This window comes from Gambusia affinis, linkage group LG06 (assembly GCF_019740435.1).
Source record: "Gambusia affinis linkage group LG06, SWU_Gaff_1.0, whole genome shotgun sequence".
NCBI classification, from domain to species: Eukaryota; Metazoa; Chordata; class Actinopteri; order Cyprinodontiformes; family Poeciliidae; genus Gambusia; species Gambusia affinis.
In genome coordinates this window covers 24,203,876-24,220,596 of record NC_057873.1, presented here as the reverse complement: position 1 = coordinate 24,220,596, position 16,721 = coordinate 24,203,876, and the positions used below count along the sequence as shown (strand labels likewise).

General features: G+C 40.0%; 1 protein-coding gene across 2 annotated transcripts in view; it reads right to left on the bottom strand.

The window, feature by feature from the left end:
* The window catches only part of LOC122832471 (neprilysin-like), a 61,002-nt gene that overhangs the window by 26,154 nt on the left and 18,127 nt on the right, over positions 1-16,721 (bottom strand). For both annotated transcript variants that reach the window (XM_044119288.1, XM_044119287.1), the window contains exon 4: positions 13,835-13,996. In XM_044119288.1, coding sequence (XP_043975223.1) covers positions 13,835-13,996 — 162 coding nt within the window. The remainder of the gene's footprint in view (positions 1-13,834; positions 13,997-16,721) is intronic.

Sequence of the window (16,721 nt, the reverse complement as noted above, 5' to 3'; positions counted from 1 at the left end):
CAAAGCAAACGTGATTTATGTTCCCTGCTTTTCTTCAAAGTCCTTTAAAACGCCTGCCCTAAAAACAAAAGGAGGCACAGACGAGTAAATGTGAATCTGTCTTTCAGACCAACTCAAGAGCTGCTAAAGCCTCAGATAAACAGCTGAATGGACCAGCAGTGACAGTGACTTTTCCAGAGAGTGATTATAGAGCAGGAGTGGGCAACCCTGGTCCTCCAGGGCCGGTGTCCTGTAACTCTTAAATGTCTCCCTGGTCCAACACAACTGAATCCAACAGCTGAATCACCTCCTAAATCCAGTCAGGTTCTCCAGAGTCCTGCTAATGACCTCATTATTTGTCTCAGGTGTGTTGAAGTAGAGAAACATCTAAAAGTTGCAGGAGACCGGCCCTCGAGGCCTGGAGTTGCCCACCCCTGTTATAGAGGCTCACCTCAATAAATCAGAATTCAAAATGTATCCATTTCCACCAATTAGCATAAACTGAACTTGTCTGCCCTGTTTTATAACATTTAAATGCATGTACCTGAACTGGTACATACCGATACAAATATCAGTATATAAAATCGAAACTATTGCTCTTGTTCAGTGCTTTGAGGTAACATTTGTTGAGAATTAGCTTGGCTACATATAGAACCAATCTGAGAGTGAATCAATATGAACGGAAATTAACATTCACTGCAAATTGATTTCAAGTGGCTCTTAATTTGAGGATTACGGCTACCAGCTAATGAAACTCAAAATTTGTTTTATTGCAGACTAAGAAAATATAAATCTAAATTATTGCCAGCTTATTGAACGCCACGTCCACATGCTCTCGGGTGCATAGTCGACACGTTTTAGCTTAGTTATGATCAGCCAGCGGTTTGTCCATGGGTGCATTTTTATGCTTTCTTTCAGTTAACTTTCCATAAATAAGGCCACAGCAAACTGAACCAGATGCGGCTCCAGACGAACTTATCTGGAGGGGTGAGGAGAGTACAGTAAACAGACTTTTAATTTAATCCAAATACATGAATGTTTATGTAAGCTTTCAAATAAATGAACCATGTTTATTAATACAAAGTAATCAATAATGATGCACACAGTGGCATGTAGAAAATGCTGAGTAATTATGATTGAGATCTACAAAAACATTAGCTCATACTTTGCAGATATCCAATTCCTGAACAATGAGCTTTTGCGGTCAACCCTTGTTGAAGATATCCATGACTGCTTATGGTGAAAGAGTCAATCCAGCTGTTTCCATCCCACATAATAGTGCAGAACATATTATAAATGATCATTTCAGTAATATTCTAAATGATCTAAAACTGTATTTTGGACTCATTTCAGCTGTAAGCCATGCTTATAATTTTTTTTTTTTTTTTTTAATGCTTCAAATTTTTGATTTGTAATTCTATTTGAGCTTCACTGTCAACACAACTCCAAAACAAAAACCCTCCAAGGATGTTCAAAGTTGCACGGTCCATCCCAGCTCCCCACTGGTCACCAGTTGTGTCGTTTGGTCCCAAAGTGAGATACGGAGGCATTTCTGAACAAACAGCAGAAGATGTGAATGTCAGCATTTTTGGAAAAATAAATTAGTCTCTCTTTCGCTTCATTTTTGTGCTTTTGAATGGGTCAGGCTGACCGCTTTCTTTTGGTTTTGTTTTTTCTTTGTTTTTTTTTGTTTTTTTCCCCTATGCATAGAAAAGCGGATTGGAGTCAAGTGTCTCACCATGCCCCCTTTTGAATAAGATGCAAAGGACTTTAGAAGACAGGCTAGATAAGAGAGGCTTGAAACTTTAATCCTGTTGTAGTTTGACCGAAGCATCTCATACATTTTACTAAGAACTCTGGAAATTGTGTCAGCTTCTTGAAAAAGGGGCATAAACTGTCTCCTTTAAATCTGCTTTCTTTCTTTCTTTCTTTCCGTCGTGCATGAATGCATCTCGCTTTAGATTATACGTGCGGTTATTTGCCTAATCCTCCTTTTCAACTTATTACCACGCATGCACTATTCATGCGCTCGTTTAATTGTAATGAAGTCCTAACCCAGAGACCCTTCACGGGGCGCCTTCCGCAAAAAGGGCACGGATCATGTGTGCGTGATTGGATTACAGGCTGCAGAAACAGTCGTGTTTAACCACGGCAAAGGTTTCAAATTAAAGCCATCACACACACACACACATACGCACACATAAAGTTTGTATTTGATAATTTTGTGCCACCAAAATTTGTCACCTTGTCCAGCAGAAGAGATTTTTTTTTACTATACTGCTTTACATTTCTATGTTTAAATGCAAAAAGCTTGAAAGTTAAACCAAAATTTCACTGGAAAAGAATACATTTAAGAGATTTACTCCATTGTGCTGTATAACTTTAATTTTATGTTTCATTATAGTTGAAATCTATCATTTGAGGTCGTTTTTTTTAAAACGCTATAGATTTTGTGTAGCCTATATGAGGATTCTTTTGGTGGCGTAAGCACTGTTCAGCCACAGTAGCAGTAATACATTTTACATAATCATTTCATTCTCACAAGTTTTGCCCAAAAAACTTGATTTCTGTGCTTTTGACTACATATCAAGAGAATCGTCGCTCTAGGACGACTGCTGTGATCCTTACTTAGAAATGTCATGGCTGAAAAGTAAAAACACAATTTTCTCAAGCCACACATCTAAACGAGGAGGGCAAAGGCTGCAAAAGATGTTCCCACTCAGGATAACAATCTTTCCCCCCCCCCCAGATGAGCTGGAAGTGCACACAGACAGAATTAGTCCAGACAGGAAGGACTAATTGTGCTGGAGGGAGAGGGAAATATAGGGGCTGCTGCAATAAGCTGTGGGACTCCTGCATTTATCTTGGTCTTACAGAAAGCTCAGCTCGACTGATTTGTTTGCGCTCCAAATCCATTGCATAAGGTCATTCAACACAGAGTCTGCATGTCTCTCTCAACATACTCCGTTATAAGGTTTAAAGTCCACCACTTTTTGACATTTTTCAGGGAGAACAAAGATAAACAAAAACACAGGGGCCGGTGGTTCTCACTCCTGGCTCTGCACCACCGTCCTGCTCACCTGAAGTGAAGGGGCGATTAACAAGCTTCTGCAGCACTTTAATGGTCAGCATTGCAATTAATAGAGTCAGTCGTGCCTGAGCTAAATATTTGTGTCTAAAACATACAAAGGCAAGAAGGGCTGGGGAGCAGGATTTTTTTTTTTTTTTTAAATACCGTTTTCTTTTTATACATTTCTTGAAAAACTGAGTGACGTTGACCTTCAAATCAGACAAAACTGGTGTCAAATGTTTGTGCAGCAGAAGTTTTTGTTTGTGCCGCTATCATTTTAAAAATATCAAGAAATGTTTCCAGAGGACCTTCAAATCAGACAAAATTGGCATCAATCGACTCGACTACGTTTGTTTCTGCTGCTTTGGCTTTGAAGATATTCATGAAAGTTTAAAGGTCATTTTGATTTAGTCAAATTGGGGTGGGGACGACCTTTTGACCTTTAAACTTTTATTAATATCTTCAAAGTAAAACAGCACAAACAAAAATTGTTGCTGCACAAACATAGTCGAGTTGATTGACATCGATTTTGCTTGATTTGAAGACGGTATGGGGCAGCTAGTTGACCTTTCATGACCTCTGGAAGCATTCCTCAATGTCTTTCAAATGATAGCGGCACAAATGAAAGATTCAGCTGCACAAACGGAGCACAAATAAAAGGAGTTGTCCTAACCACAAATCAGGATCACAGTTTTATTACGATTGAACTGATAATAAAGACTTAAATTTGAATTTTCAAGAAAATTATAGAAACGCAGTTAAAGTGCAAGTTATGTTGAGTGATAATGAAAAATAAAAATGAAGGAAGAGGTTTCCCTATTGAACTGTCAGGATTAGCTACCAAGCGGAGATTGTTCATTTTCACTCAAACGCCACGTTATTCATCCTTGCAACAATGAGAACAGCAAGCAGACGTACCCGGTGTCTGTGATAACTCGAGCAGAGTGAACAGACCAGAGCAATCAGAGTTTCTCACAGGGAGTCTGGGAACCATCATTAAAGACCTTCGAAACCTGGAGGAGCTTTCCGTTCTTATCTGAACCCTCCCCTGGGTTTTAGTAGGGTGAAATTACAATAACCTTCACATTAAATCTGGCTACAGCTGGAAAAACGCAAGGTGGTTTTAGAAACGGAGAGGCCATATCCTAACATTCCACGAATCGAGTCACACAGGCCGAGTGTGGATCAATTTTGAGCCCCTTGGCCTCCAACTAGTAAAAAAAAAAAAAAACAACCAAAAGCACATCTTGTTTGAAATCAACAGTCTTACATGAGAATAATTTGATTGCTGCATTATTGCAACATGCCAATGCACCGCCGTGCTACGAAAAACCTTCTTCAGCTGCAATTCATCCTTTGTGAATCTCCCACAGACTGATTGAATGGGAAACAACTCATTCATTTACCTTTCATGACACTTTAAAGAGCTAGTTTCTTTAGAAATGACCCTACTTGGCTGAACTGCTGACAAATATAAACATTTCATTGAGGTTTTATTTAACCAAGAGGTACCTAGAAATTGTATACAAGAATTGACTTTTTGTATTGTTTGACGTTAAACTGTTGCCGATGATATGCGGGACGTTCGTTTTCATTAGGCGCCGATTCCATGAATAAAAACTATCCTGTTAAGCATCAGTTAAGGTAAATGTGTCATTTTAAATAAAACGGAAAGAGAGGAAACATAAACACAAATATACATCTATAAGTTCAATATTTTAGTTCCAAAAGTCAAATCTTCAAAACTGGGCTCAATAATATTCAACAGTCCCTTGAGCGCTATATCTTTAAACACACACACACACACACACACAGGAACTTATTTTGGATCCTGGAGTCCCCAAATGGAAAATGCAAGGCAGAACCTCCAGTAATCAGGTCCCTCTTTGAAAGCTGTTCCCGGTTCCGGTTTGGGAGGCAGACGCTCTGATTTAAAGATTAAAGACCGACCTCTCAAAACACCATTAATATGAATGACTCAGCTGATCTCAAACCTAATCCCCCCCCCTCCCATCCTATTTGAGTTTTATTTACCGCTGTATTCTCTGAAACTCTTTTGAACTCCATTTTTATTCATTTATAAGTTCTACCCCGTATTGTGTAGCCGCTGTTGGGCTGCTTGAGCTGCATAGTGATGCAATCGTCAGGCTGATTGCACTGCAGCAAGAAGGTTTTCGGTTCGAGTCCTTACCAGGGGCCTTCTTGCATCTACATTTTATGTGCCGACTGTGCATGTCTCTCTTTCTACTGGAGTCCAAAAACATGCACTTCAGGTTATTTCAAATAAACTTCCCATGGGAGAGAGAGAGTGTGTGTGTGTGTGTTGACTTGATCTCTTTAGCATTTATGCCCAATAAGAGCCGAGACGGGCATCAGCTCCCCCGGAGACAAAAGGATTAAGCAGGTGGAGAAACTGAATGGATCTTTTAAACACATAAATCTAGGAAAGGTGAAGTTATGAGCAAAAATAGACGTAATTTTTTTTTTTTAAATTCAGTTTGTGTAGACAAACTTTAGTCATTCAAACCAGCGTCACCTTTCTGGCATTCATGATCGAGCCGACTGTCGTGCTGCATTGCAAATTCTCTGCAGAAAATATTTTGAATGCTCATCTAGGAGTCGCCGTCGCCATAAAACCCTGATTATAACGTCTACCAGAATAATTCTTGTGCGCTACAACGTTAAACAGCGTCTCACGCACTGCCGCGGAACCTCTTATCTCTGTGAAACGCGTAATTTTAGTCTCCGTCTCATATTATGCAAATGCGTTTCAAATCCTGGACAACAAATGAGGTGTTTCAGGCAATTCAGGATGAGTGTCGAGAATAAATCTCCGGGATGCAGGCGCTTTAAAACGCGGTGCGGTTTCTTAGCATGCGCGACACACATTGAGGGAATGCAGGGGAAAGCCACCGTGCCCAAGAGAAAGCTTTAGGATTCAAGTTGATATTTTAATAACTTTAAACTATAGCTTAGAATCCTTTCCACATTGTAATGACAGAACCAGCTCTGTTTCAGTAGAAGGATTTTCACTTCTGACATACCTTGGTGCAGACAAAAGTGGTCAGTGGCTCATTAAGGCATCTATTAAACTCTAGTAATCTGCACTTATGGGTGAGCGGGTTGTATGCAATCATCATTAAAAGAATGAGTGACACCTTTTAGTGAGGTGCATCCGTTCTTGGAGTCAAACAAAATTCTGCCATTCACATCACTTTGCTAGTGTCCCTCCTGTTTATTAGATTGTCCCTTGTTGATTCTTAACTTAAGCATCTATATAGTGCGAGACAGACGAGGAGTTGGAAGTAAGGCGTTTTCAAAATTATTTTAACAGACGAGCAAAATAAAATCTTCTAAATAAAATCCAGTGCAACCTTTGCACAATATATATATATATATATATATATATATATATATATATACATATATATATATATATATATATATATATATATATATAGGTAAATAGGGTCCACCTGCATTTAATTTAATTCCAGCATAAACGCCCTGCCATTTGTGGAGATCTCAAAAAGGCCACGTTGGGCAGATCAGGGATTGATGCAGAGAAGAAGTTAGATAATAAAACCTTTTGATTTTCAGATTTCAATTTGATACATAAAAGGCATCAACGGATCGGCTGGGAAAGGAGAACATCAATTGGAGAAGCAACCATGGCAACGCTGGATGAGCTACTTTACAGCTCAGTTAGGACCATGTGACAAGACAGTTACAAGTTGCGCTCGTTCCAGTTCTGGGCTTAATAAGAAAAGAGTCAGTGTTGAAATAGTCCAAAGAATCCATGACATTTACTGCAAACCATGTCAGGGTTATGAAGTGAACATGGGGAGGAAGATACTCTGGTCACATGACACCTTAACTGGACTGGTAAGCATACATGCAAAATGCTTAGCGTCATTTAAATCATCCAAATCAACTCTCATTCAATCTAAGGTAACCAGGCAGAGTTACTCAGTATACAGTGATCCCAAGCACCTCACACCATAACATCAAGACTGATTCCTGTGAAAGAGAAGAGCCATTTGACAGGAAGAGCCCGCCAACAGAACCTGGGTCTGTGGGGGAAGTTGTATGTTTATATGCTGCTGAAGCTCTTTCTGTTAGTTCAACACAGACAGGGTCTTGAAAGGTGTTTCAGATAAACAGGCCAGGTGCAGCTTCAATAAAGATTATATTAAGCTAACACTTAGCTTTCGTCAACAACTCAGAGGCGGAAGTGAGTTGTGAGTGAATGACCCGACCGGAACACGGTGCGCTAAATAATAAAACATAACTTAACGAAGCTTTGAGACAAGTAAATTTTCTTCGATGAATTTTAATGATCGAGGCACTGAATCACTCGGGAATTGTTTCAGCCCTAGAATGAAGTCATCACCATTTACAGCTATATACAACCAAGTATCGCCACCATGTCGTCTCCCGCAGGACAACATGACAAAAGGGGAAGGCCTACAGGACGCAAACGTTTTAAAGACAATACCACAGAAGAAGAAATAAAAAGGAGGGGCTTCTGCTCTTAAAGTAACAGTTAAAGCGATGACAAATTTTCAGTCAGGTAGAGATACAAATAACCAAAACAAATGCATTTTGTGTAATTATAATAAAGAAACATGCAACCAGGTTACAGTTGCATTACATCCGATATCCAGGCTACTTAAATGGGCTTTAAGTGTGCAGAAATGTGCAATTTCAACGAGAAAGACTCAAATATACTAGTAAAAAACAAAAACAAAAAAAAAACCATAAAGTCCTGAAGTCATGCAAAAAGCAGGACCTCAGCGGTTTTTAAAGTGCAGTCACTGATACACAGGCTATAGCCAGGAGGTGACTACCGCATGCTGTTTCATGTGCTTTGACCCATCATTTAAAGCAATACGCTGCGATTCCCCTGGTTACAAACTGCACTTCACGCCCAGGCTGCCTCTCTTTTTGTGGGCTACATTTCAACACCTGTCATCCACCTTTGGTTTATTAACTTCAACTCAAGATCTTTTTTTTTTTTTTTTTTTTTAAACAAAGCCTTTTATCCTCTCATACGCGACACAGTTCCTGCCTTCCTCTTCTGGGACAACAGACTAATTAGTTATTAAAATGCTCATGGTCAATTGGGCAAATTATTGCACAGTATGCCACACCTGAGAGGGAGGTAGGAAGTGAAACTATTTAAAAAAAAAAAAAAAAAAAAAAAAAAAGCTTGTGTGCATGAATGCTGAGGGTATCGGGGAGGAAAAAAATAAAAAATAAATCATTTATGGCGTTCTACGGGAGTAAAGAACCATCCGAAGCATTTACGAGGAACTCAAAACCACACTATTTACTTGAACATACAAGCAAGCAGACTTCTTTTTTTTTTTGTTTTTGCTGTTGTTTTACAGCTGTGATTCAGGCAAAGCCCTCCAGTGTCCAGGTGTTTTCAGACTTATGCAGCTGTTGAGAGCAAAAGCATCCATCAATCAGCAGGGGGGCGATGTTCAAACAAGCAGCCGTGGCGAGCCCTGGGACGCCAGGCTGCTTGTTTGATGTCAACCTTAAAAGTAGAGGGCATTAGCGCGCCCGTCACCCTGTAGTTACCGAGCATTTGTTTAACCATATCAGCTGATGACGTATTTAGCCTTTGAGGAGCGTCGTGCCTTCTTGAAGTTTGTCCAAAACAACATGGCATGCAGTTTGTTTTATTTGTCTTTAAAAGTGAGTTTTACATGGAGTTGCACACACGCACACACAGTAAACCTGCACATGTGTTTACTGTACTGAGACATTCCATCTCCGGATGGTGAAGCTCCACCGCCCAGAGGAATGAGCACAACACCGACGGTCAGAGGGGATCAAGCTGGTGAATGATTAGGAACAGTCCCCTGGCAGTCCTGTTCTTTTCTGTGGTAAACACAGCATTTAGAGCAATTAAGCTAATAATTTGACAGTGTCAACCTTTGCCCACAGTTCTGCTTTTTTTTTTTTTTTTTTTAGTTTTTCCTATTTTATTTTTTTTTACTCTCTCTCTCTCTGGTTATTTCCCGTAGCAGCACATCTTGCTGTCAAAAAATATTTATAAAAGTGGCTGAAATGTAGGAAGAAAAAAAATACAAGGAGTGCAAAATGACAGGGTTTCACACAGAGCCATGCCATGTATGTGGCCATGCAAAAAATAAATGTTTATTTTTCTTATTCCACACCACTTTTATGACTGTGGCCTGCCAAGTAGGAGCGAGGGCAGAGGAGAGCGGCTCCAAAGTCGCACGAAAGAAGCTTGCAAGAGTACTTGTACTCATGAAAATTTGATATTATGTCATCAAACTTCGATGCAGTTATTTTTTTTTTTTGTTGCAACTTTTTGATTTTATGCGACAGAACCTCCAAAAGAGGCATGCATTCACGAAATGGAAACGATTGTATCAAGGGTGGTGTGATTATACCTTCAACCACTTTTTTTTGATACATAAAATCCAGTCCAAGCAGCTGAAATCAGTTCATTTCGGTATGAATGTTCTTTAAAGAAGTCACAGGACATTTGGAGAACGTTAGTGAAGTTCGTGAATACCAACACAAGAGCGTCAAGCAAACAGCTGTGGAAAAGTTTGAAACAGGGTTTGGTTGTGCCGAACTTCGAATATCTCAAACCAGAGTATCCTTATCGCTACTTAAACCGTAACTTCACCAAGACAAAGAGAGCACTGATCAGAAAAGGTGCCAACAGGCCCACAGCAATGATGGCAGTGCTGCAACTCATGAGGGGAACTCTGCTGACAAGACAAGCTGTTAAATGTGCACAGTTGTGCCAACAGACTGGTTCACATTTTCTTCGTCACTGGCCACATGGGAGACAGAAAACTGTGGGGGAAAAGGTGCACCGGTCAAATGGGGACAAAATAAAACTTCCAGTGTTCATGAATAAACTTATGTGGCAGAAAACAGTAGCCGTGTTTCCAAAGACCAGATGCACAAATTGGACTTACAAAAATAAATTCGACTCCTGTTTTTTTTGTATACGTAGGATGAGGTGTGTTTTTTTGCTGTTTTGAAATGGGGTTTATTTTTTTTCATCACACGAGTCATGAGATCAACAACCGGATGCCAATACTGGCGCAAAAGGCAAAGAAAACGACAGGAAGGGACGGGAGGAGGACGACGCAGCAGGTTTTTCTGAATGACTTGTCGCTTGGAAAAAAAGAACGTTAATCCTGTGGGACTTTAATTGTGTTTCTAGTGTAATGCTAACCCCGCAATTGCAAAACAGTGTTTTTTTCCCCCCAACATTAGCGGAATATCAACAGCAGCGACTGAACACCAATCCAAACACGCAACCGAAGGAAGTTGAGTCCCTTTAGCCTATGAGTTGTTGCAGAGGGCCAGCAGAATAATGTCAAATTTTCTGGGCTTTTTTTTAATAAATTTTTTTGGAGGAGGGAGAAGGAACACATAAACCTCCCTAAACTGATTGGTGCGATGCGTGGAGAATTTCCTCCTGGGACGAAGAGCGCTGCGGCTCAGAGAGCGAGAGGCAGACGGAGAGAGATTTTCTTTCCAGAGTACTCAATGAATCGTAACAATAATCAATGGAGAACTCGATTACTAAAATATTCGTCAACAGCCCTGGAAGACAGAGTCAGCTAACCTGGAAGAAAACCATTAAAAGTTTGCAGACATTCACCAACAGTGACACCAAACATACAGGCAGAAAAACATGGGACAATTTTGATCACAGCATAACCATGACGAGGTCATGTTTTAGAATGACCTAGTCCAAGTCAAAAATCCAAGTTAAACTGATGTTCGCAGTTGCTCTTCATCCAGTTTTACCAAGCTGCAGTTATTTTGAAAAGAAAAAAAAAAAAAGTGGTCCACCAGATGTCAACAAAAGCCGTGCAACTGTGATCACACCGTAGGGCGGTTCTACAAACGTTACTCACTAAAGTGCAAATGATTACAAATGCAGGGCAGACTGACAGCTGTGTGTCCCTTTTCTTTTACCGTGTAGTTAGAAGATGACAAACTGTGGAAAATGTTCAAGGGTTGTGTTTTTTTGCAAGATTCTGCAGGTGTGGCAGAACGTTTCTGCAGCGTGAGCAAAAGTCTTGCTTTAACATCTCTACTGTGAAGGAGTCTCGGGTTGAATTCCTGGTGCGGTGCCAGAAATTTTGCAGCGCTCATCGATAAAGTCCCACAACTCTAAATCCCAGCTCCACATTTCTACCATCTTCCAATTTTCTGCTCCAAGAAATACTCAGAGGGCTAACGGCAGAATGAGCAGATTCAAAAACCCCTTGCATTGATTTTACTTTTATCCGCCATCATGAAAGGAAAGAGGAAAAAAAAAAAAAAGAAAAAACTCAGTGCTGGCACAAATTATTTCATTAAGCAGTTATTGTCGACACCCTCAATGGCTTTTCTTAGCCCCGAAGCTTCACTTAGTCCTCATAATGCATGGAAAAAAAAAAAAAAAAGTACTGCCTGTTCATTTGAACATTCATGGCACATGAGGAGTTTCTGTCGTTCATGGAGGCTTTGTCCTCCATAAAGCTTTAGTGCCTTCAGCTGAGCACTCGAGCGGCCTTCTTGCAGACAGTCCTGGGTGAAATACGGACCTCACACAAACTCATAAACCCATAAATCCCCAAAGCACACAAACGCAGCCACAGAGTAATGTGACCCTCTGTATATCACAAGAACCAACAAGGCTCTAATGCTCACTAAGAAAACAGAGAAACACTCGAGCTTCATACAAAAAAACAAAATAAGATTCTCCTTCTTTTTTAGGAGAAATTAATATATATAGATATAAACTGCCTAAACTCCATGTTGACATGCACACCCACTTATTTCCCCAACTCAGCTTTCTGCTGGCAAAGTCCCACATGGTAGAAGTGAAGCCCGACTCCTGTAGCATCTAAAATATCTACAGAGCTGCAATCCCTGAAGGACAGCTCTTTAAAAATCTGACTTATAAGCAACAACAACTAAAAAAGCAGCACCTTCACAAAGCTAGCCTGAAAAAGAAAGAAAAGAAAAAAAAAAGTAAATGTAAAATCCACTTTTTGAGCTTCATATCATGTTATCCCCTCATCAAGTGTTGCTTTGATTCATTCATGTTTGAAAATCCTTGAATTCCGGCCACTATGGAGTGCCTAGACCTAAATGCACCGCCTATTTCCCCTCAGAGCTCACCTTCCCCCAAACCTTCTCCACTCGGCTCCTTCAGACTAGCAGCAGCAGCGACTAGCAAACTGCGTGAATCTGCTGAGCTTGCATTACTTCACCGAGTTCAGCGCTCCCAAGAACGGTTGTAAAGGGCATCAATGGGCAGCATGGAGGAGCATTGTTGTGATGATCTGCTAAAGGGAGCGTGTCAGAAAGGGTAGGAGGTTCTTAAAGAGACAGAGGCCAATTTCAAAGCATCAGACATGGTAATGATGCAAAGGAAAACTTGTCGTCCTTTGCATATAAAGTGCTATAAAATGGCACAATGTCAGTGAAAAACACAAAACACCCTGCTTTAATATTTAGATTCATAAACACAATGCTATACCCTATTTCAAGAATTTTGTTTTTTTTGTTGATTTTGCACATTTTGCCTTGCAGCAACTGAAAGCTCAAAGTGCACTTTCTCAGAAATGCAGGTATTTCAGCCTGCAGTTCACACCGTAAAGTATTTGCACTCAGTACTTCGTCGGAGGCTCCTTCTGCATAAGTTGTAACGCTACGTGACGTTAAGGTGACCATCGTGTGCCTCTACCAAGAGGTTTTGGAAGCCCAGCTCACTTTAATTGTGGCCTTTAGTTTATCTGCATTGTTGGATCTGCGCCCTCTGTCTTTTTCTTGATTATACCGCAAAGATTCCGACTCCCCACCAGAAAACTAAAAACTTCTCAGACTGTGTAAATTTGCACTTGACGTTAAGCAATTTGGATTCCATCCATCTCCACTCTTCCTCCAAACATTGGTGACTTCTGCTCAGCTGCAGTTCACACCCTGCGAATATCCCTCAAACTCTACAGCAGGCTCTGCCTCACAATCAAGTAATGCAGGGGTCCCCAAATCGGCCCTCGAGGGCCGGCATCCTGCATGTTTTAGTTCTCTCCCTGGTGGCACCAACAACCTTTTCAGCATGTCAACGTTCTTCTTAGGCCTTCTAACGAGCCATCATTTGATCCAGCTGCGTTAAACCAGGGAGAGAAATAAAACATGCAGGCCAACTTTGGGGACCCCTGAAGTAAGGGGTCTCGACCTCCAGTCCTCAGGGGGACGTTGTCCTGTATCTTACGGCGGCTTTTTACTTCAAAACACAAGAATCAAATTATCTGCAGGAACTTTTTCTGTGTCGAGGAAAAACAACAAATAAATATTTGCCAAACATATTCAGGTGTGGAGGACCAGGGCCAGGAAAACCACCTGTTGAGGAGCTTAATCTCACTTTCTTAAAGCTATGTTTGCAAGTTTTTTTTTTCCCTCTACCATCTAACTTTATTACGCTCGAGTGCATCACTGTACAAGCAGCACGCTTCCTTAGAAACAATCGTCTGTGGCTTCCTTTGTTGAAGATGTCAATGACCCTGCTGGACAACTGTCAATGCAGCAGGACTGTGCAGGTCACAAAACTCACAGAGGAGAGAATAATGCTTCACATATACCTCTCTTAATGAAGCTCAGTTTCACATGGGTTATTTCCTAACTCCTAATTGTCAAAAGAAAAAAAAAAAGCCTCAGTGAAAATCTTTTCAAATACTGTCGTCAGGTTGCTTTTGTCTCAATCAATTCATGCAGGTCCCAGACCTTTGAGGATGACCTCCAAGTCGTCCCGTAATATGTCAAACGTGCTGTATCTGGAGCTGGTCTCTGGGATGATGTTCTTTTTCAGCCATCCTCCACAGGCATATTGGTAGAAGTTGTCACAAGGATCCACGGTAGCATCCATGTTCTCAATGAGGCGAGATGCTGTAGGAAATTGAGAAGGCAAGATTTAGGTTTAAGGAGATGGGAAAAGAACTTCCTACACATAGTATGAGCTGGAAGAAGTCCTGTCAAATTATGCAGATGAAATACAATTTAGTCCTGATAGAAAGACTGTCAGGACTGTAAGACTTAAAAGAGAGAGAACTGGAAGGCAGGGAAATAAATTAGTGAACCACAAAGCAGAAGCAAGACAGAAGAACATAATGCAGATCTAGCTGAGGAGAAAGAAGTCTGAGTATTGACAAGAGTGCTCAGGTATGTACCAAGAAGTGTTCCAGACAAAAGGCCTTTCAAAATAAAACAGGAAGTCGCCTCAATTAAGACTCTGATAATCAAAAACTGCAAATAAAAACTCCACACATGAAAAAAATCCCAAATCAATCCAATATCACAGGTCGAAACAAGTACAACTTTTAATTCAAAGTCTTTTTCAACAACTACTTACGGGCGCCTGATTATAGATGCTCCAATGTCATTAATTAATACTCTGGCATTCTGGGAAATATGTTTAATCATCTTACACCAAAGTGTTCAAAGAGAAGATTAGCTAAGAACCTGTTGAAGGACAAAGGCTGCAGCTGATTAGCTGAATGCTAGAAAAAGGAAAGCAGCTACAAAGCTCTGTGATTAGAGTGATCTAATCCTCCTACAAAGCTAAAGGGCCAAAACGCTCACTTCAGATACCAACACAAAACTTAATTTATTTAAGCCTCACTGGAAAGTGAGGTTAAATTATCTAAGTTGGGGATAAACGCTCAAACAATTTATTGAGGTTGTTTTGATTATTTTCACGGATTTAAATAAATAAAATGCGCAGTGAGCACCCAGAAGTTTGCACTCGGGATACTTTTGCACAGCTTGCTGCAAGGCAAGAGCTTTTCAGTGAAGTGAAGTTGTAGGTCTCACAATGTAAGTGGAAACTAAACTGTTTGAATGTTTAAATAGAGAATTTGGGAAATATGTTTTTTGTGGAGCACCTGCTTATAAAGCTTTGTAAAAATATTTTCTGCCAAGAAATAACTGACAGTACCACAAAGAGAAAAATTAAAATGGATTGTTTTTCCCCTTCCGCCCCTCGTCCCACTTCTGTTTAGGTGCCACTCCCAGACAAGTAAAATCTTAACGTTAGCAGAGATTTGCAAAGATAAAACACCGTAGCGGCGGTAATTAGGTTTTGTTCAGGCACCAGCAGTGAAAATATGTCCGCTTTTTTTTTTTTTTTTTTTTTTCTGTTAAGCAGCAATTAAATTACAGACGGCTGCTCACTGGGAGATCCCTTGTGACAGGGCTGTCTATCAAATCTGACTGAATTGGGACACAGACACTGCAGAAATGCTGCCGAAATAAATTGGCATCTGTTGCTGAAGACTGGCACCAAAGATGTTCATCTCTCACTTATCGTTGTAGTTTTCATTTCCCTACCAACACATTGTTCTCCCGCGCACAATATGCGTCTGAGGAGGAGACACGGCGATGAAGTACTTTGTCGTCGTGGATACGATTGACGGAAGGATAGGAGGTGCCTCTTTATCAAATGAAATGCTGGGATGATGGATAATATCAGTTTTATTTGTACCAGTTGGACTGTGAGAATAAGAGAAAAATATATATATATATTTGACAAAGGTTCCCTTCTGCTCGTTTATGTGATGAAAGCTAGAAGCTCTTCCTCATCACCAGACACCATGTATATCTTATGCAAATCTTTAAACATTTCTGACTTTTTCCAAGCCGTTCTGGAGCCATTCATTTTTCTGCTGAGTAACCCTCAGATCAAACGTTTAGCAGGAAATTCGCTTTAACGATTTTCTGCCCATCGAGGTTGTATTAATTGTAAAAATTCATTGAGCTCCGACGGCGAACTACCACCATGTTTGGATGATGAATTGGTGTTATTTTTTCCTATTTTTTATTTTTTTTTTGGGGGGGGGGGATTGTTGTGCTGGTTTTAGAGAAGACAGAACAAGACAGACAAGTTCCACCTTTGCTATGTCGGTGCCGGTACACAAAATCTAAACTTTCTGGCATGGGGGGGGGGCCAAAAAATGTCAAGATGAAATACACAAAACTATTAGTGTATTTTCTTTTAAATTCTAAATTTATTTTACCTGCTAAATAAACAATGCCAGCAAAAGCCTGAACACTTCACCCCCACCCAAATAAAAAAAGCAAAGCAGTCGGATTCATTTGAAAAGGGAGCAGTAAATCAACGTAAAACAAAGAGGAAAAAAAAAAGAAAAAGTCTTGCTAATTGGACAGATGAAACAAGAAATTGTGATGTGAATTATTCAGCTTGATCATTTGTTTCTCTAGATTTATTTTGTGTATTTTCACCACCAACAACAGGATGTGCCTTACTTTTGTTGTATTTTGCCAAGTTTATTAAATGTATCTTAATGTAATGTGCAGGATATTTTTGCTCCCCAATAACATTTAATGCATTAGTCTTTAATTCGTTAAACTAAGTTAGTTTGTATTTACCGTAATATTTTTTAAACGTGGACCTGCATCAACTTGTTTATCAAGGATACAAATAATTTTCAACCCGGCATGTTTTTAACTAAATGTACATAGTAGAAAGATTTATATTTTTTTTCTAAACCAAATCTCATTGTACGTTAATTTATTGCTTTTCCGTTTTCTACAAGAAACAAACTTCTTGGTTGAACTAACATTCCTGTACGTAGTAGGGCTGGTCATATCTGTG